Source organism: Plodia interpunctella, chromosome 4 (genome assembly GCF_027563975.2).
Source record: "Plodia interpunctella isolate USDA-ARS_2022_Savannah chromosome 4, ilPloInte3.2, whole genome shotgun sequence".
NCBI classification, from domain to species: Eukaryota; Metazoa; Arthropoda; class Insecta; order Lepidoptera; family Pyralidae; genus Plodia; species Plodia interpunctella.
Window position 1 is genome coordinate 6,918,758 of NC_071297.1, and position 24,803 is coordinate 6,943,560.

At 34.6% G+C, this 24,803-nt stretch overlaps 2 protein-coding genes across 5 annotated transcripts; one reads left to right on the plus strand and one right to left on the minus strand.

Annotated features, from left to right (window-relative positions):
* Positions 1-4,232: 4,232 nt before the first annotated feature.
* Positions 4,233-24,746, minus strand: Nadsyn (NAD synthetase). Of its 2 annotated transcripts, XM_053744289.1 has the most exons (15): positions 24,443-24,746; positions 15,654-15,756; positions 13,777-13,938; positions 13,391-13,646; positions 12,690-12,835; positions 12,115-12,364; positions 11,582-11,786; positions 11,223-11,369; positions 10,717-10,865; positions 9,910-10,065; positions 9,223-9,437; positions 8,208-8,430; positions 7,522-7,698; positions 6,898-6,967; positions 4,233-4,542 (listed from the first exon to the last, which is right to left on the minus strand). In XM_053744289.1, the coding sequence occupies exons 3-15, from the start codon at positions 13,920-13,922 to the stop codon at positions 4,511-4,513; spliced, it is 2,172 nt and encodes a 723-aa protein (XP_053600264.1). In that variant the 5' UTR covers positions 13,923-13,938; positions 15,654-15,756; positions 24,443-24,746; the 3' UTR covers positions 4,233-4,510. The 2 variants fall into 2 exon arrangements, with proteins under 2 accessions (XP_053600264.1, XP_053600263.1); XM_053744288.1 differs by lacking the exon at positions 4,233-4,542 and having other exon boundaries at positions 4,566-6,967.
* On the plus strand, positions 16,634-24,449 carry Nna1 (Nna1 carboxypeptidase). Of its 3 annotated transcripts, none has more exons than XM_053744287.1 (17): positions 16,634-17,068; positions 18,276-18,451; positions 18,822-18,974; positions 19,048-19,280; positions 19,348-19,494; positions 19,593-19,851; positions 19,940-20,104; positions 20,179-20,294; positions 20,414-20,576; positions 20,665-20,984; positions 21,066-21,201; positions 21,395-21,481; positions 21,561-21,743; positions 21,850-21,998; positions 22,696-22,872; positions 23,046-23,213; positions 23,414-24,449. In XM_053744287.1, the coding sequence occupies exons 1-17, from the start codon at positions 16,999-17,001 to the stop codon at positions 23,724-23,726; spliced, it is 3,015 nt and encodes a 1,004-aa protein (XP_053600262.1). In that variant the 5' UTR covers positions 16,634-16,998; the 3' UTR covers positions 23,727-24,449. The 3 variants fall into 3 exon arrangements, with proteins under 3 accessions (XP_053600262.1, XP_053600261.1, XP_053600260.1); XM_053744286.1 differs by lacking the exon at positions 16,634-17,068 and adding an exon at positions 17,122-18,057 and having other exon boundaries at positions 21,066-21,198; XM_053744285.1 differs by lacking the exon at positions 16,634-17,068 and adding an exon at positions 17,123-18,057.
* Positions 24,747-24,803: the final 57 nt, after the last annotated feature.

The window sequence follows — 24,803 nt, forward strand, 5'->3', positions numbered from 1 at the left end:
GCAGAAGCATGGCATAAACGTTAAATAACATGATGCGTAAAAAAACCTAGAATGCTACAGTTTCTCGATACATTCAAAAAGGAGGCTGATTACGTAATGTTAAAATAAAAAACTTCAAACTGGCCATTAAACTTGAGAACACTTAGATCTATTGCATATGACAAAGAATTGAAAACTCTTTTAGACAATTAATTATAACAACATGTCACTGGTTGAAGTTCTTACAAAACTTTCTTATTTGCAGCATTTTAAAGACATGTAACATAAATATAGTATATTCATTTAATTTTATACTCAAGTTCTTATATAACGAATATTAATCTATGTCTCTTAAGGAAAACGAACGTTGACTTATTACAAATAATTCTGTTATTTTAACTGTGATTTATTAATTGGTCATGAAACGCGCTCTTCTATATGATATTAATAGTTTTATTTACTTTGACTTATTCTACTATTACATAGTTGTTATGGATATGTTTTAAACTAAAAGCAATATCTTTACTTATGTTAAGTAATATTGTTTAATAACTGCTGTGAATTTTTAGAACATATTCAAAATAGATGGTTCAAACGTTCCTTGATTTTTGGTCAATTTATCTTTGTTTTGCTTTTCCATGTGTTATAACTAAATCCATCAAATTTATTTGTGATTTTTATGTTAGATGTAAGGTAGAATAAGGGCGAAATGTTTTTTTTGCTGTCTGTCTGTCGATGTGACGAATTTATAATTCTCGATATCAAAACGTGACGAATTAACTTAAAAAAATATTAAGGTGTGGCAGATTTACACATACTTTTTTCGTGACGAATTTACTTAGTGGCAAAGTTACCACAACCCAAATTTGACTACTGTCGTGTGTTCAATCTCAGGGGACTTAAGGACATTACCTATGACTGAACAAATCAATTATATTATGAATAGAAATAAATAGTTCCCTTTGGTAACATCAGTAAGTGAATTAAACCTTGTAGTGAATTAAAATTAGATGCTTTTATTTGATAAACTACATTTTGATTTCTATCTTACAAAACTTTTATAGTAAGTAGTAGGAAATGTTTAGATATTCAATATGTACTCTACATACCTATATATAGTTGAAATACTTATTAAAATGAAAGCACAGAAGAAAGTTTGTAATCAGAATTTGTAATATAATTATGGCTAAAAGGCTATGGATTACATAGATTATACAAACAAAGATGTAATCAAAGACTACATTGATTATTATAATAACATAATTTGGCAAGCACTACAAATATGTGGACATTGTCGGGGTATCATTAAAAACAATTTCATACTTAGTGGCAAAGTCGTTTAAGATCAAAGTGTTAGGTTCGATCGCAATCATTTTGGCAAACATACTTAGGTATTAGCGCCTTCTGTTATAGATATATGAGAATTTAGACTTTACAATATTTTAAAATATTGGTCTATTTGTAATATATTATTATCTATTACAATATAACTATATTTAAGTATCAAATAAATATCACAAATTAACAAGCAATGCGGTTCGTGAAGCATTTTTATCTTAAAGTTTATTATTTGTTTTGTAATAGATTTCTTTTTCTTCTTATTGAACAATGAATTTCAAACCAATAAACTACCATGAGCCCTATACAATACATTTAAGCAGTAAGCTAATGTCGACTAAGTATACTATAACTAAGAAAATGTCTAATTGATTGTTCAAAACTATTTCCTTGTCTTTTGTTTTTATAGTTATTTGTTAATTTCCATGTCTTACAAAGTCATGATAGAAAATGAGAACTCATTGTATCTATACATACTAGACATATGTGTCCTTTGAGTAATTTATTTTTAAGTACGAAATTTGAATAACAATTCTTATGAGTGATACAAATTGTGTTTTCTTAGAATGAATTTTCAGCGCCTTTGTAACCTACCTATAATCTTTATGTCAAGCGTTTAGTATATAATTGGGAAGTTAATATTTTGGGGATCAGTGTTTCTATCGATTCTAGAGAGAACAGAGATAACAACAGTAAATATAAAGATGTGTAAGCTATTTTACTGTCTCTTACTTATCGCGCTGGCCGGGCAAATCGTAAGTTCGGTATGTTATTTATTTTATTTAATTTTTTTACAATTACAAAAATTTGGAAAATTTTAAATTTTAAACTAAACTTTGTAGAATTTCTTAATTGTATGTCGGTATTTTAAATTTATGGTCCTATCCTATGTCCAACAATGGACTTCTTGGTATACATGATATAAGATAAAAATAATCATATTTCACATTTTTTTGCCTTCTTTCCTTTCAGTTTGCCAAACCAGCCGATAATCCAGGTAAATATATTTTGATACCTATAAGCTACACACTAATCAGCCGAAATGACAAAGGCACAGCCGAACATAGCAGGCTACTAGGCGTATCAACTGAGACTGGCTGCAACTGGGTATAGAGTTGCACCGGGGTTTAGCCGTAACATAAGTATATATTTATACTATGTACTTTTAGTTGTATATTTTTTACAACTTTGCTATGCTATCCATGCACCTAGATGATGGCCAAAAAAAATATTCCGTTTCATTTACAGCATCAGCAGTCCCCGGGGGATTAACCAATCCATCATTAACCAAGCCACTGACTTCCAATGGTAATTACTTAATTTTATTAATGCCTATTACAAAATTTATGGCAGTGCCAACTTATACACGGCGTCATGGCACATGCTGCTAATTACTAAAACTTATTACTATTACTAGTTACAGAATGATTTGTTTGTAACTTTCAGGTGCGACAAACAATATCACCGATCCATTTAAAAAACTCATAGCGACCGGAGTTCAAGAGGAACGCGCTGTCATTGACTACTTGCTGAAAGCAGGGGGTGAGTAGATGAGTAGATGTATTTAATATCCTACAGCAAATATTATCTCAATAAAGTATATATGTATATATAATATAAATAGCTTTAACTTTTATTATACAGGGTTACCTAACATGGATTACTTGTACATTAATTTGTAGTAACGTGCTAAAGTCCGATCTTTTATTTTTATCTTCAGGAGTAGATTTAACTGGCAACACAAATCCTGGAAGACAAATATTCTAATAAAACTGATGAGATGTTCCTGTAGTCTTCTGTCAAGCCCACGAGAAACCCTTGAAGATACCTACACTTACCTACTATCTTGATAAATAATAAAAATAATACTTTGACAAAACGCATGTTTTACAATTTATGTACATTCCTTCTTAACCAGCTGAAGTGCAAAAGATTTGAAATAATTTTGATTTTGTTTTGACTAGTTTATTACAATAATAATGTAGATACAATCGCTTTTTCAGATTATTTATAGGTACATTTCAAAAATAAAACTCGTGCATAATATTCTTTTGTTTAATTTTCTGTCTAATATATTTTAAACCCAACCTTACCGACAGACTTGTCTATTACATGTTAAAATAAGTACGTACCGATCGTATCATATCGCGAAAAAATGTTTATGTAGTGTAAGTAGTTGGTATTTTTTGTAGTGTTTTGAAATAGATATCTCTATGTCGGTACTATTATTCCAACAAAATGGGTGGCAATCATTGTCAGTTAAGTCATTTTAAAAGAATTTATTCAAGTTTGAGACACTAATAAAAAAATACTTACCGAATATTCCTTAAATAATTTCAATGATATAACACAGGTATATTGAAAATTATTCTATTTATTCATTTGTAATTATGATAAAAATAAACTCTTGCCGCGAAAGAGAGTGCAGTGGCGGAAGTGTAACAACTACTTGTTCTTGTATTTTTGTTTCAAAATTTATTACTACCTCAACAAAATGTCTATCTAATATAATACTTACTTTAAACGAAGTGTTATCTTTTCTTTTCGACCTTATAATCTAAAGGATCCTATGTAAGCGTACTGTCGCCCACGTGAAAATAAGTAAACAAAAGATTTTCCAATATTCAAAATTATAATGTCAAGTACGATTTAGTGTGCCGCCTAAAGCAGATGAATAGTTACAACAATTATTGAGTCAACTACACTACTCTACAAAGGGCTTAGTGCGGGTTTGCTATTTACATCTCACCATCGAATCGATTCGAAGTGAGACGGAGTGAACCAATTACAATCGACAACCACACTGCAATGTGCAAACCCGCTCTAAGCCCTCAGAACTTTTTGCGTGAGAAACAAACTTAATCTTAATTTATGTAATAATTTTTTTATTTAATATTTTTTTATCTTTTAGTGTAATAAATGAATTGTTTAAGTTTTCAATAAAAATACTAGTTAGGCACTTCACAAATAAAAGTGAAAGTAAATATTTTATTTACGTACAACTACTAAATACTTTATATGTACGTTCGCGTTAATTACTGTCTGCCACTGAACTACAAACTGAACTGTACAACAAACCTACTACATGCAGAGCCAGCGTCAAAATCGATGTTACATGTGACACAAGGTTCAATATCTAACGGGTATATAGCTACCACTCCATTACAAACAAGTCGCCTTGCAGCATGCCCTTTTAATAGTTTGGTCCCGAATCGGTTGTTGGTACTGAAATAAAAAAAAAAACAAAGTGAAATAACAAATTCAATTTATTTAAAACTCTTTTCAGTTCATGTATAGAAGTTATGTGTCTTATAAAATTATAAAACATCGTACCATAGAAAATAAAAATATTGGTGAAAAATTGTTCGTTCCACGTTAGACAAAATGGCACATTTATTTACATATACATGGCAATAATATATGTAGAAAATTGTTGATAATTTTTATTTATTTATTACTATCTAGGAAGACTTACAGCTAGGTAACAAGGATATAGAAATGAGGGTATGAACAGAAAGCTAATTAGGTCACCACAGGTAAAAAACAAAACAAGGCATTAAAAAATCCAAACCAAAGTGAGCAAGTGTCACGAGAAAATACAATAGCCAGAAGTTATATATAAGGTCAGGTGTGGTCAGACGCGGGAATAGGAACTGTTAGAAGGAGTGCTACGAGTATCACTCGGAATTAATCTAGCCTAATTTTATAGATTCCAAGTAATAACAAGGGAAGTCGAACTTTGTCCTCTCGTCCGACCCCCTTATCCTGACCTTACTAGAAACAGAAGAATAAATGAAGTAATTCAGTATACAAAAAATAAATAGGAGAAAAAATAGAATTATAAAAATGATGAAACAATTGGAATTCATTAAACACACAGACTTATTTATTAACTTTTAAATATAATAAAAATCGATGTACACATTTACATAATGTCCGAACTATGATATTGAAATATGTGTGAAAAGCATTAAAGGCGCGACGACAGTGTCAGCGGTTACATGATAGAAATGTTTTGTCTCTTTCTTTTAACAAATTATAATCAAAAGTAAAAATAAATAGAGAACATTACGTAACTGCTGCGTGGAAGCACCTTCAAAATGGTAGTATCAGAAAATAAAGAAAGCTTATTTGGTAAACGATAATCAAAGCACAAAAATGTTGCAGTTTGCTCATTTGATGTCCAATAACATAAGACAAGAACATTGAAATGACGGAATTTTTTGTTCTAAATTTACTATAGAAAAGTGTTTTATCTTTACCCCAAAATGTTTACTACTGTGTATTAGAAACTGCTATTGTTTTTCACATCTAATTTACAGGGTTACTATCACCGAGGAACTCTATTTCTCTCTCATTTTCTACTCCCAGTTTCGTTCGGGACTGAGACGCCGCGAAGCCTTGGGTCAACAATTTCTTCATAACCTTAAAAGAGAGGCTCGTCTCATCATGTTTTACAAGCAACTCTATTATAATATTGTATAAGTCTGTGCGAATTTTTATGTTAATAAATCTCTTAATATAGACATGTTTTGCAAATCACACTATACACAGGCACAGCCCTAGCACCATGCATTAACTTACAGTATTATCATACTCTCTCATAGAAACACTCGGTTATCAACTTTACATTTATTTTATGGATATCTATGACGATCCATGGATAAAGGAACCTTATCGAATTTCAGTAAGTAAATATAATGAAAAACTTTTATTTTATATAACTTGTTTACGTGTCCCACTAATGGGCAAAGGCCTCCCCCTCTGTCCTCCACAGATTTTCTCCGCTGAAAGACTATCCAGATCAAAAATAAAAAACAAGTACAAAAAAACCATCCATAAGATATCACATTTCTTTAAATCCCAGATGTGATGACAACACCATTAAACTGAGCACTAAGCGTTCATAACCCAAGAAGTTTAGCGTACTCGAATTATATGATCAATTGGCATTTACAGACTCATTTTCATTTTTAAAGGTAGACAAGACACATCTACTGACTAAATAATAGCACACTCGGTAAATAACCGAGAAATGAAAGTCAGGGTGTATGTTGCGGCCCGAGACTCAAGTTGAGGACCACGAACAGCCAAAGGAAAGAATAAAGGAAATAGTATATTGAAAATATACAAAATGTAAATTTCCAATTCGAGTGTACTAGCCTTCACATACTCCAGACCCGCTCAAAATGGAAACACAGCAAAATAAAATATATAAAAAATATTACGTATTCACGATTTTCTTAAAAATAATTGTGGCGTCAAAGCATTTCTAAACTAATTTGTTATCTACTTATCTTTGAGGTAAATGGCGATTTTATAAATTCGTACAAAACTAAATAAGTTCTGAACTTATTTAGCAAAACATAAAGTCTATCGAATATGTACAGTCGACAGCATATTAAGTTAACATCCAGCCTTGGCCTTTATGCCGCGGTAATAGAGGTGGATTTGCAATGAATTTCGGTAGCTTGACGTGCTGTTGACTGTACTAAATAAGGACGGCTTTTCGGTCGCCACTTCGCAAATTAAAAGGTGCGTTGCCACCGAGTGCGGGTGAACTATTGCTAGACGATTTACCACTGTCTTGATTGGCTGGACGATCTGTGACGTGGCTCGATCCCCTCTTATCTTTCGTCATTAATGCTACCTGCAAAATATTAGATAAACATATGTTTGAATGCAAAAATCTTTGACGAAGACACGAATAGGCAAGGGGAATATTCTGTAGTGGTAATAATTCAATTCTCAGAGGAGTGTTTTGTGTGAAATTTGAACTTACAGAATAATAAAGAATGATCTACATCATAGACTTAATTTCTTATTATATATATGTGTTATCTGCAACACACTTTTCTATCTCTATGCCTACCTCTCTCTCTTCAGCATTTCCAACATTATTAGGCTTACTTTATTCATGCTATTTTATAAATTGCCTTATAATTGTATAACAAATGACTTGTAAGAAAAAACTGAACGTATTTGTTACATTGCATGCGTAGTATATACTAACATTATAAGTGGGAAAGTAAGTTTGTTACTTTTTCACGCTCTATCAACTCAACCAATCTACTCGACATTTTGCATACATATAGTTTGAATTGAAGTATCATCATCAGAAGTTCACCCCGGAAAAATAACTACCTCCTGTGGGAAATCACGCGGGCGAAGCCGCGGGCGAATGCTAGTACAATATATACTCACGGCATTGTCGATAGCCCTGAACTGCCAGTTCCAATGCACGCGGTACAGGAAGGGACGGTGGTCGAAGCGGTTGTCGTCCGGGCTGTAGCTCTCCGCGTGGTACGATGGAGTCAGCACCGTCATCTTGTGTCTGTTGATCGCGTAGCAACGGAAGAAATGCTTCACTTTCTCTGCTACCTGTATGTATATAATAATATATTATCGTATGTGGCGTTCCAAATAAAAGGGTATCACTGGGCAGATTTTAGTTACAGAGATATTTCTATTTTGTAAAAAAATGTGCAAAACTGACATCTTGCGATTTTAATTGATTTTAATACAACATACAAAGGCCTATGTTTTCATACAATAAACGTCTTTAAATCATGTACACAACGTGAAAGAATTGCAATTGTATGTTTAATAACTAGATCTCTATAATCTCTCTAATCGAGCGGGAACTGGCATGGTCTCGATAGCTCAGTGGTCAAGAGCACTGTCCCGGATAGACAGGGGCGCGGGTTCATTTCCCGATCGATTCCAGAATTTTTTCATCTCATTATCATTTTCAAAAATAAGTTAAAAAGCATGTGTGACTTTATTATAAAAGATCCATTTAAAGTAGTATGATTTTGTTTAGTTTTATTTTTGGCTTTAGATCGATCGCCCGTCGGACAGAGTGCGCCGACGCCCACAGTCGCGAGTACCTGCTGCGGTGAGCAGCGGCCGCTCCACTCGTGTACCAGCTTGCAGTACATGGAGTAGGGCCCGCACGCCAGCGCGCGCCGCAGCCGTCCGAACTGCGCCAGCTCCGCGTACGTCATGCCCATGTCTTGTTCGTCTGTCTGTGTGATCTGACCGTCCGACAGCGGCTCTAGTTCTGCGGTAGGCGGCGCTTGCAGGATTTCTAGGAGTGAGGGTAGGAAGAATCTGAAAATATCGATTCATATTAATTTTATTGCTAATTAGCGGCGCGTCCCTACTTCGCTCGGGTAAAAACATAATAAATTATATACCTAAACCTTCCTCAAGAACAACACTACCTATCTATTGGTGAAACTGTATGAAAATACGTGCAGTAGTTTTTGAGTTTATCGCGAACAGACAGACAGACAGACAGACGCGGCAGAGGACGTTGTTTTATAATATGTAAAGATTAAGTATGGTGGAAGTATGTGTAAGTTCGATGCAATATTTTCGAATTTTGCTTGCTATCAGCACGCGATAACACTTTATTGAGAGAGAAAAAAATATTGTAGTCGCCTATCTCTGACATGACTTTTACAACTACCACTGCAATCTAGCGGTAAGTAGTCGCATACAGTATCATCACTAATGGGTAAAATAAAACTTCTTAATAGATTGAGCTGCTATTTCAAATACACAAAGTTAAAGATATGGAAAATTTATGAGAATATATGTGTCGAAAAGCCGAAAATCGACATAGAACCATGTCGATATTCGGGTAGTATTCGGCAACTGGTACACCAATTAAACCGTCGACAAAAAGCACATAGTTATTTGCTAGACTAGACGAATTTAATCAATTCAGTGGCACTGCAATATCGAATGAACTGCTCAAAACATAAAGTCATTTCACGAATGCAGAAAAAAATAAGATTCCATTCCTAAATTAATACTAAACAATAGATTACATGAATAAAAAAAAAACAAATGTCAATTTTATAATTCGCTCCAAAATAATCAACCTAGCAAACTCACCGACTCTTGGCATACTGTAAGAACGCCTTCAAATCAGTCTTAGATATGCCTCCAATAGGGTTGATATCGGCACTGGAGCAGTCATATTTGGTCATATACCCTCGCAACGCCTCGTCCACATTCGCCGACCCTAATACTAGCAGACCGCCCGGTCTTCCTCGGGCCCAGAGCATCAATTGTGCGAATAAGTATGATAGCACCATGCGTAGACGCGCCTGGAATTGAAGCATTTTTGTCTTTTATACTCACTTCGACGTATCTGCACAGTCTAGTCGAAGCAGTTGAGATTTTCCTTCTGATTTTTGTCACCGGATCGCGCTACTGATCCCAGACTGTCAAATAGTACAACTATTGAAATTTGACAATTGACCAGGCGTGTCAAAATGTTGCCAACTAACTTTTATTTTTTAAATACAAGAAACATATTTTTTTAAACGCTTAAATACAAGACTAATAATAGCCTTTCATCACTTTCCGATAAAATATCATATCGTAATCTAACAGATAAATTAACCGCTAGATAAATCTGCCTGATGTGATTTGCCAGTTAGCCATGTTGCCAGTTCACATTTGTGAAACACATTTTTATCTGTTCGATATATGTATCATACATATAGGCTATCAAATGTTTTATCAGCAAGCGGTGAAATAGGTCCTAAAATTATTATTTTAAAAACTCGAACTCACCTGTATATTCTGCAACGCCAGATTCTGTCTAGCGCAACCGCCCTGACTCCTAAACTTCGGTACGAGACCAGTGGCCGCGGTGAATATACCAATCACTGAGCTCACCGCCGCGTCGATCACTATGGGGAAATGGTAGCTCCCTATTTCGCTTGCTAGCTGAAATCAAATTTATATCAAATACTAATATTATAAAGAGAGATTTGTATTCTTGTTTTTTTTGTTTGTAATGACTAAACTTTCAATCATGAGAAAAGGAACTAACTACTGGGCCAATTTCGATAAAATTTGATACAGAGATAGATGAAACCTTCAGGAGTGACAGAGGCAACGTTTTTATTATGGTTTTACCCGAGCGAAGCCTGGGCAGACAAGTTATCTCGTAAACTAATAATATATATGATATAAAAAATAAATATTACTTACTTACTACCAGAGGCGCTCCAGGACTTCGCTCTCGTAAAATTTTCGGGATAAAAATTAAACCTATTAAACTATTCTACCTATGGACCAAATTACATCGAAATCTAGTAGAATGTAAATAAAACGAAATTGGTAGTAAATATTTTTTTTGAAATATACCAAATTAAAATTTACACCCCCTAAAATCACACGTCATTTCTTATAGTCCTGGCAATATAGACTCTTATAATTCTATCCATAATAGTGGAGAATGCTAGTATCATATTTGGGTGATATGGGAATTTGAACCATTAATTATAGTGGAATAAAGAAACCCGCACACATACAATTATAATTACCTGAAAATAAAACACTCCTTTTTATGCAGTCATGTAAAATATAGCGTACCTGTAAAGCCCTCTGCTTAGTTTCCTGGCTGGAGTTCTCAGACGCCATGTAGCACGTAACTAGCAGTCTGTTACATAACTCCATGGGGTCTGAAGGCGTGTAGTCTGACTGGCACAGGATCTTGCGGACGTCATACAAAACTTGGCTTTCTGGAAAAATCAAAATGTTATTGTATGAGTTTGGTTTTGGAAAATGGCTATGGTGAAGTTGGCTGGTTACCAAATCGGCTATTATACCACCAACCGACTTCACCTCGGCCATTTTTCAAAGACGTAAATTAACAAAGATAAGTATAGCTGTTGTCCGTAACTTCGCTAGCGGTTACCCATTTTTGTAATTATACCTATTTCAAATTGCCTTATAACGACCCAGTGTATTAGCCGAGACAAGCGTGACAAACACTTTTTTGCATTTATAATATTAGTATAGATGAAAGTAAGAACTATGAGAATATACTTAACTATGTAGACGAATTTTGTAAATAAAATATATTTCTCAATACAAACCTCCCTTCTGTATAGCCTCGCAGATCTGCGTGCACATGGAGAACACGATGCACGCGGTACTGGTCGAGTCCACTCCTCCGCTCAGAGGGAGGAAGAACCCGCCCTGACCTGACCTTCGGAGGTAGTCCCAAAGCCAACACGCTGGACCTTTCAATGATGGAGAATAGAGATGGTGACTGATCCTGAATTCATCAGATTGCACAACAAAAATTCCCCGTTTCGTTCGGGGCTGTGACGCCGCGAAGCCTGGTTGGGTTAAATAAGCTTAAACATGTTATCTTTATATGTTTTTTATCATTACTACTTTATTTTAAAACAAGCTAAGAATACAAAGCTGTGTTCTATGGTGTTATAAGTACCTAATTCGATCTCCTCTTCAGGCGTGAGGTATTTCCACTCAATGGGCGAATTGGCCACAAGGTGCACATCATCATCGTCAGACAACGCGAAGTCCACAGTGATCCTGGGGAATGGTTTGTTCGAGGCGGCCAAGTGCGAGCGCGAACGTATTTGGGTTCGGTACGCGCGTATCTCTTCTAAATCTATGGTGGCCGGTATCACTTCCTGTGAAAAACAAAAAACACTTATTGAATAGGTATTTTGGTATTCTAAATTTAAACTAAGTAAATATATTTGATCGGTTTCACTTCGCGCGGAAAATAAATCATTCTTTTTCTTGTTCTAAATTTAAATCAACGTAGAAGGCTGGTTTTATCAAGAGAAAGATTTTCAAAATTAAAATTATATCCAAATAAAATATCAAATATAAAAATCAAAAATCAAAATAATTTATTCATGTATGTTGTTATCTCTTGTACCGCGTGCTTCCTCAGGTTTGTGCCTTTGCATTCAAATTTTAAAAATATAATATTTTTTTTAAATATATACTTACGACATCATGCAACGCAAACTGCAACCCCCTATTAACAATTTCCCCATTGACAGCGACGCAGGAACATCCATTGAAGTACACCCTCTGTCCGTCGCACCCTCTGAGATTGCTGAATAAATACGCACCGCCGCTCTTGAAAGTTGCGCTTTTGACCAAGTCCACGGTGACGTATGCTTTTCGTAACTCCATGTAACTACCGGAACCGTTTGATATAATTTCTACTCCGTCTAATCCTAGTGGGATGTGCCGGCTGAAACGTAAACAAATTTTTAGAAGTCTTTACTTCGTTTCCAGTTTCATTCTCGGCACATTTCCTTTTCTCATGATTGATAGTCGTGGAAAGAATTTCACACACTAGAAGATAATTGTGAAAAAGGGTCTTTGAAGGTCTATTTTTTTTAATAAATGATTTGATTTTTTTTTACTTAATATTATTCCTATTCTATTAGAACAAGTTTTCTATAATGATAGATTAAATTTGGTCAAATAAATAAACTTCGAGCGCAGCTTTTCTCACTATCCTGTCCACGATCTAACACTTTTATATAATTTAAAATATAATAAAGCAGATATACCTCTGAGGATTCCACAACTCCTCGCATATTTCGAATCCTATGCACGTATCTCTAGTGGATATCACAGCGTCACCAATCGGCACCACTGTTTGCTCGGTGATAGCCGTTATCATGCGCGGCAGAAAGTAATCCTCCACCTGGCGATCCTGAAAACGAGAGTGTGATAATTATATCACAAATTTAAATACCAAGAAGACCACACCCACACAGGCAACGTACGAGTATAACCAAATGAGATTTGCATACAACTTCTCGGTCTAATCAGGCAAACCTCATACAAAGCGAAGTAACAGATTGGACCGGGCACGTCCGAGCACGTGATGCACAAATGATATCAGCACTGTCTCATTTTTTCTCATGTATTTCTAATAAGCACGCTCTTGTATGAGCTTTATGTAATATTTGACGGGTCTATAGCTTTCTTGTTCTACGGTTTATTACCTCCAACTACACACACATACACAGCCAAGACAGTAAGTTATTAAATCTAGTCTTGACAAAACCACTTTAATATGTGTCTCATTGTTAGCTTTAACTATTTCCTTACCCTTCTTGAGTCTAATCTAACAATAATAATTTTAAATAGCTCCACACATCTATATGAAGAAACATCTACAGGTGTTAGGTACTTGACATACTAAACAGTTTGTCAACAGACGTAAGTACGAAAACTTCAACAAAACACCGAAGCGTCAACTCACTTTGGTCCAACAAGAAAACCACCTGCTCTCTCTATAGTTTCCGTCTTCACACAAAATCATCTTTGGTCTGATCAACAGGATCTTTTTATTCAGAAAAGCAATACGGCAGTTATAAGACACGTTCCTATGCTGCACCGGCATACCGACATCAATAAGCATGTCCTTGCATGTCGGTGATTTTAGGAGATCGGCGAGGACTTGCCAACTGTGGAGATAGGTATCTGGCTCGTGGAAATGGTCTTCGCAGCTGTATCCACTGAAACATCATAGAATAATGGCAGCTAATTAAAAATATGTAGACAACACGCAACGGTATAAAGAACTAAGCTTGTATCGTGACGTTTCCTAATCCTCCAGTATACTCTCAATAAAATCCAGAAAAATACCATATCTCTAACTCCGGCCCGGTGCGGTACATGGCGCCCATCTCCTTGGCCTCCTGTATGGACTGCAGGATCCTGTTCAGGTTCCCTTCGAAGTCCAGCGCCCATTGGTTCAGCGTGCATACTGCCACGGTCACTTTTCGACCCATCCTGTTTTAATTAACTCTAGAAACAAAGCAATATATTTTAACATTTACTTAAGTCTATATATAACCCGCAGCCAAAGGTATCCTATCCTACAGCTCTCAAACTATCTCCACACAAGAAAATCCATCGCATAAAATCATATAGGTAACATAAAGTGGTTTCGAATATCATTTTCAGATCTCTTTATCAGTCACACATTTTTCAGTGGGTGTATCTAATTCATTTCCATGTAAATATGAAAATGCAATTTACCTTATATATACACCTAAATAGGCTATCTACCCTACTGTTTTATCTAAATTCCGGGTATGGCGATAAGATTTCGATCTCTTTTGTTTGTTAGGACGTTATTTTAAATTATTAAAGATTCAGTTTATTTGTCTTGTTAACAAACAATAAAACAATTTCAATTTTTATTACTTCCGTGCAAAATCTTGTCTATAAAACTTCCAACAATACATACATAAAACGTAGACATGAAAACTTAAACCTGAGCAGATCCATAAAAAGTAATTTGAAAAAAATAAAAGGTTGAACGTTGCGGGCATAAACGTGTAGTTTATTGTACTTGCGACTAAAGCTAGTGAAATGTATAGTCCATTGATGAGGAGCTTGGCACAAAGGCAGGGTTGTCTGGTGGGATCGACCCGTGGCAAGCCGTGCTAGGCCCCGGCCAATAACCCCACTACCCTCTGGTGCGCATCACACGCATAACGCGCGTAGAGATGCGTTAGGCGGTGTCCTCATTGAGACAAAAAGACGTCATACGAAAACGTCAAATTTAAGGAGGTAAAGATCGTTTTTTCTTACGAGTCCTAACATGTAATCAATCTTCACAATACTTATTTAAGATTCTAGAGTAAAATTTATGAACACCGAAAGTAATCACCTAAGAAGTCTATTTCTATTGCTGTAATATCATAAAAACATATGGTAAGATTGTTTCGTAACAATACTTGTAAGAAAAAACTAACTTTATACGTCTGTGCGACTCGTAATGATATGACGTATCGCGTCCCATCGCATCGTATCGCGTCGCGAACTTTTGTCTCAATGAGGACGCGGGGTTACATTAGGAAATCATTTACATATTGACACGCTTTTGCATTTAGGTCAATGTCTTTAAAGGACCGTTTTAAATTCCGGAAGAGCGAATGCAAATTTTAATGTCGTGTGAACGGATGTAGGTAAGTGATGAATTATTACGTCATTTTCTGGTAATTTTATGATTTGTAATTGGTAAGTAATGTTTTAAACTGAAATAGTAGATTGCTCGAAAAGAATCAATTCCCATGTGAGATATTTATATGCCCGAACATAATGGCATATTCATTCAAATTGATCACTGAAAAATGAATATATGCAATTTATTTACTTAGCTATTTGAAACGCTATTATATGACCTTATAAGGTCGATAATGGCTTATTTGTTGAGATAAAGTTTAATAGAGAAGAATTAAATGTCCATGACCCTGAAACTACGCGATAAGATATCTATGAGATTTCAATTAATGACATAACGAACAATAACATAAATTTATATTTTACTACTAATTATGCATGAAGCTATGCATGAAGAATTACGTAGTAAAGTAAGTTACGTACGTAGTAGTAAATGTTACAGCATCAAGTTTGATTAGAATACACTTATATTAGAACACACCTACTGTATAAATCAATAAAGTTCAATATATGTATAATATACCAATAACAGTATTAGACTTCTGACTTACCGGGAAATTTGCAAAAAGTCTGGTTCGCCGAATCGATTTCGCCAATGTAGTTGCCCAGGCAACCTTCTGTTACAAACTAATCGTGAATATCTAGTTCTTGCGTCTGTAACATAATAAGCGGGACAATAGTTAATTTATATTTACGTACATGATAGTAGTAAGCGATGAATTTAATTACGTTTGTCAAGTCATTTTAGCTAAATAACACCTGAGAAAGACCTGCACTGATAACATCGCAAACAATATTGAAATTTACGATGTCATTTTAATCAACAAAGAAAATTATTTTCCATTACCAAGTTTTTAAATTCCCATTTGAGGAAATTATGGATTTTTCTTTATAAAGAAGAATTTACGGTTACACAGATTGTTACATAGGCAGGTTTTTTTAGTAAAAAAGTAAAACCTCATGTTTTATGATGAACTGCCAGTTTTTTAACCGTAATGATTTAAAAATACCTTGATTATTGCTCGCAGCACTTTTATTTGGTTATGAATGTAGAGTAAGAATAAAACTGTAGTTTGAATACCCTTTAGACGTGATAATTTATTTACTTCTTATGAGAGTGTACGCAAAGGCATCTGACATGACTTTAACTTATTTACTGTAAAATGCCGTGAGTTATAAACTTAGTTAAATGTGGCTGCTCTTCTTATTCTTATTATTTGAGATGATAGTTCATAATCAATGGTGTCAATGTACGTGTATGTGTACAAAATTACTTTCTTGTCAATGCACAATGCTTTTTCTGTTCATCGCTCTTCTCCATCCTTATCAAAATTATTTCATGACATATATTGTATATTTGTTATCATCTATATCTATCATATTTGTTATTAAAGCCTATGTCACAGACAAATAATAAATTATCATGGTATGAATACAGATATTTCAAGAGATATAAAGTTATTATGGCCCACCACCTATGACAGAAACTAAAGTTATTAACAGTCTGAAATGGAAAACTTCAATACTAAAAACTAAATTACACGTAAAAGTTTTGACTTTATCAGGGCATCTATCTCTTTATAACTCTATGAACAGATTAAAAGTCTACAGCTTTGGAATGGGCTCCTGTAACTTTTCCACACAAGCTTACAACTTGCCATCTAGGCTGGCAAAGTGCAGTCACCTTTCAGGTTTTCCAAGGGCTGCTTGCGCTGTCTAGGTTTCAGAACGCGTCTGAAGTTCAAACCCGTATTTTTAATTCGTAATAAATATTATATCAATATGTTCCAGTATTTTAAAAATATGTTTAATTTAATATTGTAAGAAGATATTTATTTGCCAGAAATTTACATTGATTGAATTGAAATCTTTGAATGTAGGTAGGTATGATCAAAAATGTCTGACACGTTTGCAGTCGTCAATGAAGTTTACATTGACAGTGAAGACCTACTGGATGAAAGTAAAGGTATGTTAAATTACATTACATAATGTCTAAAGAATGTGGGCAATGCTTTTTGTGTCTATTTTTTATTGGCACTCGATCACATTCGTCTTTCTGTATGTAAGTATACTTTTTGACCGTATAATTTATATGTACTTTGTTAAAAAGTCGTATAAAAAATATAATAATGGTACGCCCTTTGATAGATGATAAGGCTAACAATGTTTAACAGAGATTCTTTCGCCATTTCTTCCGAAGGGGTAGTTCCTAAATACTATTGATTTGTGGCATTGATATTATTTAATATAGAATATGACGTGATAAGGTCTAATTTCTGAATGTTTTGACTTTTTTAAAATATTTTGCGCCAAAGATCGATCGTATATGCTAAAAATATTAGTCGAAGAAATTATCTAAGGTTCTTAAAGTTTGCTGTAGAGTTCGAGGAACTCCTACAGTGCGTGACCGTACAACAGTTAATAGCTTGAACCTAAGCTAACTCATGGATTCTACGACTTTCGGCTTTCCATGCCCCGTAGCCCACTGACGTCATCAATCACCTGATAAACCTCCATTGGAGTACACACTGGGGCAATCGTCTTTCGATAGCCAGCCAAAAGCTCTTTAGTCAGTTGATTTCGGAGTGTCGCGCGACCCGCAAGTATTCATACAAAATTGACGACCGGGGTAATCCATTTTGTAGTCATGGTTACGACAAAGCTGGCTTTAACTTTCGTAGATAACAAAACGAACAAAGCAATTTAGTGACTTCCCGCAAACTATAGTTTTAGAAAGTTATGCTAAGATGTTATGGTGGAAACAGCTCGAGAGGGTTCAGGACAACGTCATAATGATTGAACGGGAAGAAGAGCGGATCAGACAGTACCGTGAACAAACATCAGTGACCCTCACTATACCCACTAGGGATCCGATACTACATGATAATTTTTTGATAGCAAACTTGGAGCATGTCAAATCACTCCAAGCTTCTCTTTTTCCTATATGTACTAAAGGTAAAAATAAAACGTTAAGTTAAATGAATAAGTATTTGTAACACAAAAACATAGCCACATAACTTTATAGTTTGTCACGGCACTTTATAATTTGTCATCGAGTACAAAAGCCATGTAATGTAAATTGAAAATAACACGGAAAATGTAGCAAAGCAAAAAAGTGTTTTTAGTAATAAATAAAAAAATATTTAGTTTAAAATTATCCTTTCCCAACTCAGGCACCTTCATATCGAGTTTTCTGCAAAACAATCTCAAGACAAATCAGTTAGAAATCAACACCGATATCCGAACATTTCGAACTACAGCCAAATTGAAAGAACCTCGCGATCTTTTCGCGTTGCCTAAAGAACTTGATTGTCCACAACAAGCACCAAGGTGGCCTTCGGAATGCCAGGTAAATATAAAAGCACAGTAAAACCATTTTATTATATAATCGGAAATCAGAAAAAAAAATAATTTATTTAAAACTAGCGACCTATCCCAGCTTCACTCGGGTAAAATCACAATAAATTATACACTTTGGTGTATCTACCGGCTACTTAAGGTACCTTCCTCAGGAATCAAAACCACACCTATTGGTTTTTGAATTTATCGTGTTTATACAGACATACAGGGGACTATTTTTTATAATATGCAACGATGTAACTATATCGTGTTGAACTACGGAACATATGTAGACGGGCCTATAAAGTTTTTATGAAGAGCACATAAAAACTTTATTGGCCCGTCATTCGAAGAATAAATTAGAAATATGTAATTTAAAGGTCATTGAAGAACGTATACAACATATCATGTGGAATCCTGCATCCCCTGAACCGTACTACATTGCAACTGGGAAAGAACTACGTCCGCAGCCTGTGGGAGAGGAAGCTGGCACTGTAATTTTTCAATACTATCCCATGAGTGCCGTCAACTATGTAAGTAAATAAGAATTATGAATTGTACCGTAATGAAACAAAAAATGCTAAATATTATAACCTCTTCTTTTAGTTCAGCCGATCCACTGTTGGTGGATCTAGATTATATTTATCAGCTTGTGCAAGTGCAGGAGGAGAAGATGAGTTGCGATTTGAATCACGATTCGAAAGCGGAAACTTGGCTAAAGCTATACGAATTACCTCAGAATATTACGAATTGCACTTGAGAACCGATCTTTATACAAATAGACATATGCAATGGTTCTATTTTAGGGTAACGAACACAAAGAAACAAATGATGTATAGGTAAGTAATCAAAATTTTTTGCTTCAAACGTCATTCAAGGTAATAAATGTATGAAACAAATTTTCAGATTCTCGATCGTAAATTTGTCGAAGGCTGAAAGCTTATACAATGAAGGCATGCGACCTTTATTATACTCTACGAAAGATGCTCAACTGCATTCTATAGGTTGGAGACGGTGTGGTGATAATATTGCGTACTACAAAAATGATTCAACGTACGTATATTATTGAACGTAATTAAAGATTGTTAAACTATCATTGGATAACAAAGATAATATAATTCTTATGTGCGTAAAATCTATACTGTTTTCAGATCAGAAGAAGAGGAACAATTTCCAAGCTACACGCTGACTTTTAACATAGAATTTCCTCATACTGATGACGCTGTTTATATAGCCCATTGTTATCCATACACATACTCGGATTTACAAGAATATTTATCGAGACTTCAAGCCCATCCAGTGAAATCAACTTACTCCAAATTAAGACTACTATGTCGGACTTTAGCTGGCAATAATGTGTATTACCTTACCGTGACTGCTCCGCCAAATCCTAATGAAATAGAACCAAAGGTGACTCCTACTAAAACATACGAATCAGAAATATAAGTTTCTTACACCCGATCTCCGAATACATTAGTGGCTATTTATAATTTTTCAGAAAAAGAAAGCTGTAATAATAACAGCCCGAGTACATCCAGGAGAAACTCCATCCTCTTGGATGATGAAAGGTTTTATGGATTATTTGACCGGCGATTCCAACCAAGCCCGTGAGCTGCGTGAAAAGTTTATTTTCAAATTAGTGCCTATGTTGAACCCCGATGGTGTAAGTGATGAACTACATGCGATTGTAGCGAATGAACGCTTATTTAAAATAACATATCAACTATTGTTGTGCAGGTTATTGTCGGGAACAACCGGTGTTCACTGACCGGAAAGGACTTAAATAGACAATATCGGACAGTAATCAGAGAAACGTATCCACCAGTTTGGCACACGAAAGTGATGATTAGAAGGTATGTTTATGACATCATTCGCATACCTACCTTTCAATCATTACTTTGAGAGTATGCCGATGAAATAAATAGTAAAATATACCGTTTAATCATCGGCATATTCTCACTACCTAACACAGATTACAGGAAGAATGTGGGGTAGCTATGTACGTAGACTTACATGCACATTCAAGAAAACATAATATATTTATTTACGGGTGTGAGAGTCGTATAAGGAATTCTGACAGACGATTACAAGAGCAAGTTTTTCCATTGATGTTACATAAAAATGCAGCGGACAAGGTGATTTAAATAACAACGAGGAGTCCATCTTTTTTTTATGAAATTTAATCTTGACTTAACGAAACATTTTTATAATTTTATATTACAGTTCTCATTCGAAAACTGCAAGTTTCGTATACAACGTAGTAAAGAAGGTACCGGCCGTGTTCAAGTTTGGTTGCTAGGAGTAGCGAACAGTTACACCATGGAAGCTTCATTCGGAGGATCAGAATTAGGCAGCAGGATGTCGACACACTTTTCTGTGCAAGACTACGAAAGCTTAGGACGAACTTTCTGTGAAACATTACTAGATTTCTGTGATGAAGATCCCAGTAAAGAACGATTAAGAACAAAAATTGTTACTCGTCTATTGAAGGAAGGGTCTAATGCCGATGAACCAACTAATATTGATTTATCAGATTATTCAAGGTGAGAAGATATATTTACAACGGCAGCATATCAATCATTATCGGACTTATTTTTTTAAACAACCGCTTTCCTTCTTGGCAGTGATGAGGGAGATACATCAAGCAGTAGTTCTGAAGCAGGAAACCTAAAGGAACCCATAGACATAAAGCAGCCAGCACCGCCACCTTCGCCAATGTTTCCTGATATCCACAATGCCTGTACCGGCAGCGGAGAAGTAGTAATTATTTATACTTTTTCTATTACTGCTCTACCTTGACAGTCTACCAAGTCAGTTGAATAAAATCTGACACCAGTGTTACTAGCAATAACAATAACTACGCTCGATATGAATGAAACCATGACAGTGTCTGATTTGAAATATATTTGTTCTTGATAATAAACATGTAATAAACCAAAATGTACCTTTTCAGAAACAAAGAAAAGCACGCCCCAAATTAGAAAAAATGAAAAGGATAGAACGGATAGAAAGGAAGAAGACGAAACGAGAAACTTTACGAGTACGTATGAAAATCGTAACCAGTTGTGTCTCTTATGTCTGATGTCAATTTTAATGTTCGAATACATTTTAAATTAAAGGTATCAAGAGCTACAATAGACTTAACATCGGATGCAATGACAGACATGTCTTCAGACGGAGACTCTGGCGATGAAAATCTTAGTCCAATCAGAAGAGTTCGTAGACATTTACATTCCTCTGCGAAACCAAAGCCAAGGCGAAAGAAGAAAATGCCTCCAGAACTCAAAATTATTCCAGCACCGGTAGCAATATTTATTAAAATTAGCGATATTTCGTATGATGTATGTCTAATAACACTAAGTTACCATCGTTTCTTCCGTAGTAAGAATAAATAATTATTATTTTCAGACAAGTGACTCGCCATATCACTCAGATCGTGAGAAACAATTATCCAAAATTGGGAGGCCTCGTAGTGTGTCAATGGTTAATGAAACTATTGAGAAATCCAAATTAAAACCTGCTTCTTGGCATCAATTTAGACATTTACCCCCACCAAAGTGAGTACATCTCATTTTCTCTTTTTAGAATGCTCTATGTAGTTTTACCACTGAACCGAGAGGTCCCGGGTTCGATCTCCGGTCGGGTCATGATGGAAAATGATCTTTTTCTGATTGGCCCGGGTGTTGGATGTTTATCTATATATGTATTTGTTATAAAATATAGTATAGTTACATAACACAAGTCTCGAACTTACTTTGGGGCTAGCTCAATCTGTGTGATTTGTCCTAATATATTTATTTATTTATTTACCTGCGTAGCATCGCATCGCAAGAGTAGCATCTTCTTGTTGAGGAGAAATGTATATTTATCTACGCTACAAGTGTCTGAATTTATGATATATCTATGTTCATACTTAAACTTCACATTCATGTTAATTTTGAGATATCAAATAATAAGATTGGGACGACAAGGTTCGAAAGGAATCAATCCGTCGTCTATCCGGATTGGATATACACCAAGATTTTTTATTGAAGGCAAAAGGAAAAAGGAAAAGAAGGCTCTAAAGTATTTATTGATTTTTAAATCAAGAGTTTTAACCCAAATACCTAGTATTTGTAAGATTTGAAATATGGAACAAAATCCAAATTCAGTTCACTTCCCGCCCTCGAGATTCGCATGTAACACTAACTCGAATGTAACATACGTTCGTACTTACTTTCAGAGTACCTATGAGAAATTAAAATGGTTTTTCAGATGCTTAGCAGAAATAAAAACTAAAAATACTCAACCATCAGAGGTACAGGTCAAACTTAGTTCTCTTAAGAGGAATGTATGGAGTGGAATACACAGTGACGAAAAGGGGCCTCTATCTTGGGGAATATCAAGTTTTGCAATGAATTCATATTTCACTGATAGTGAAGCCCTACTGAGGTTAGTGTACTTTGCTCTTTCAATTTATATTTATTTATACCAGTCATATAAATCATTCAATTAAAAGTGTATATTATAAGCACTTTCAATACCATTTTAAATCCAGCCTTTCTCATATAAAATAATTAGGTAAAAATCATTACATTTCTTTTTCATTTCTGAAAAACAAACAGGTCTTGCTCAAAAAAACTAGAAGAACTGGAAGGAGAAAAGAAAAAGAACAAAGAGGAAAAGAAGAAGAAAAAAATGAAAATCAAGAAAATTTCTCTGAAAGTGCCAAATGCTGATGATATAGCAGAACCAGTTAACAAAATACCTAAAACTATCAAGAAAAAGGGGAAGTATGTATTTAGACTAAGACTATTATAATAATTTGTTAACAATGAGTTGTGAGTGGAACTGTTAATGTTACAACACTTACGATTTTCTGACATTTTTTCAAGTTTAAACAGAACTCATTATTACAAATAACAAAAAATTTCAGCACAGTAATCAAAATTTAAATTTTATTAAAATACTAATAAATTAATTTTAATTTCAGGTTGAAACATACCAAATCTGAAAATGCCACTTATGTGAATAACACCAGTTTTACAGATATACCAAGAAATACACAGCCAGAATCACAAAAACAAAGTGAAACTAAACAAAGCAAAAGCCGTTTTAGAAAAACTGCACTTGTCACAACGGCAATACAGACTAAAAAGATTGCCGGGAAATTGATTAGTACAATAATGTCAGACCATTCTGATTCAGACGAGTCTATCAATTCTATAAAGAAGGTGAAAAAGAAAACAAAATCGAATAAACCCAAGTTAAAAAAGTCTGCTTCAGAGAGTAAACACAAAAATTAGAATAATATTTCAATCATTAAAATAAAGTTGTTTAAAATGTTAAATAGTTGTAAGGGTAGTAATTGTTGCTAAAGTATGATTTTCTACATAGTATGATTTTTCTTTATATAGTTGGTAGCTTCTCTGGATAAAAGTGCCTTGAAACTTGAAAGGAAGGTTTAATTTATGAATAAATACATGAATTTGACTATTATATTAGTGACCTCTATAAAGTCAAGTTTACACTAGACAGGGGTCTAGTATAAACTTGAAGGACTTTATAGGGATTAAGCATGATGACTACTAATAAAATTGTTGTTGATATTAATCCATTATTGATGATACATTTTTACCAAAACAAAAAAAAAAGAAATTAAGTTGGTAAATTTTGTTACATATTTAGAATTCAGTTATTCTTTAACTGTAGTTTTCATTAGGTGAACTTTCAACAGAAGGTCGTAGTGTAAGTAGTATCTGACTAACATAGTATGTAACGTCTACCTTACAAACAGGTGGTGAATTACCTATGCGCGTGCAGGTCAAATAATTGTTTATCTATTATGTCTCTATTCTCCGCGATCGTCAGGATAACCAAAGTACATACTAACAAGACCAAGACAGACCAAGGAGAAGTTAAACTTGAAAGAAACTGGATAATTAGTATTCTCAAAAGTGATTGTATGGTGTAGATTTCATAGAAATTTCACTTGTGAAAAATTATTTTCATGAATACGTACCGCGCAATTGATGATTTTTACACTGAATGTATTGTTTTGTAAACTTGATCCACAACTAAAAAATCATTGACTTGTAGAAAAAAGAGAAATTGTTCTGTAAATCTGTTTTATTTTCATTTCGTCTTCCTTCGCCGAGAAACTCATACACCGACCGACCGAAGTCCCTAAATCCTTGATGACACTGACAGACAATGACAAATGACATCAGCGATCCTGCGCAGTTAGTGATGTGCCGTCGAAAATTCTGATTTCTCAGAAATTCGCTTGACAACTTTCTCGTGAATGACTTATTTAAATCAGTACCGTAGATCTACTTAACCAGCGCACGTAAGCAATAAAACCGAGTAGGTACATAAGATAG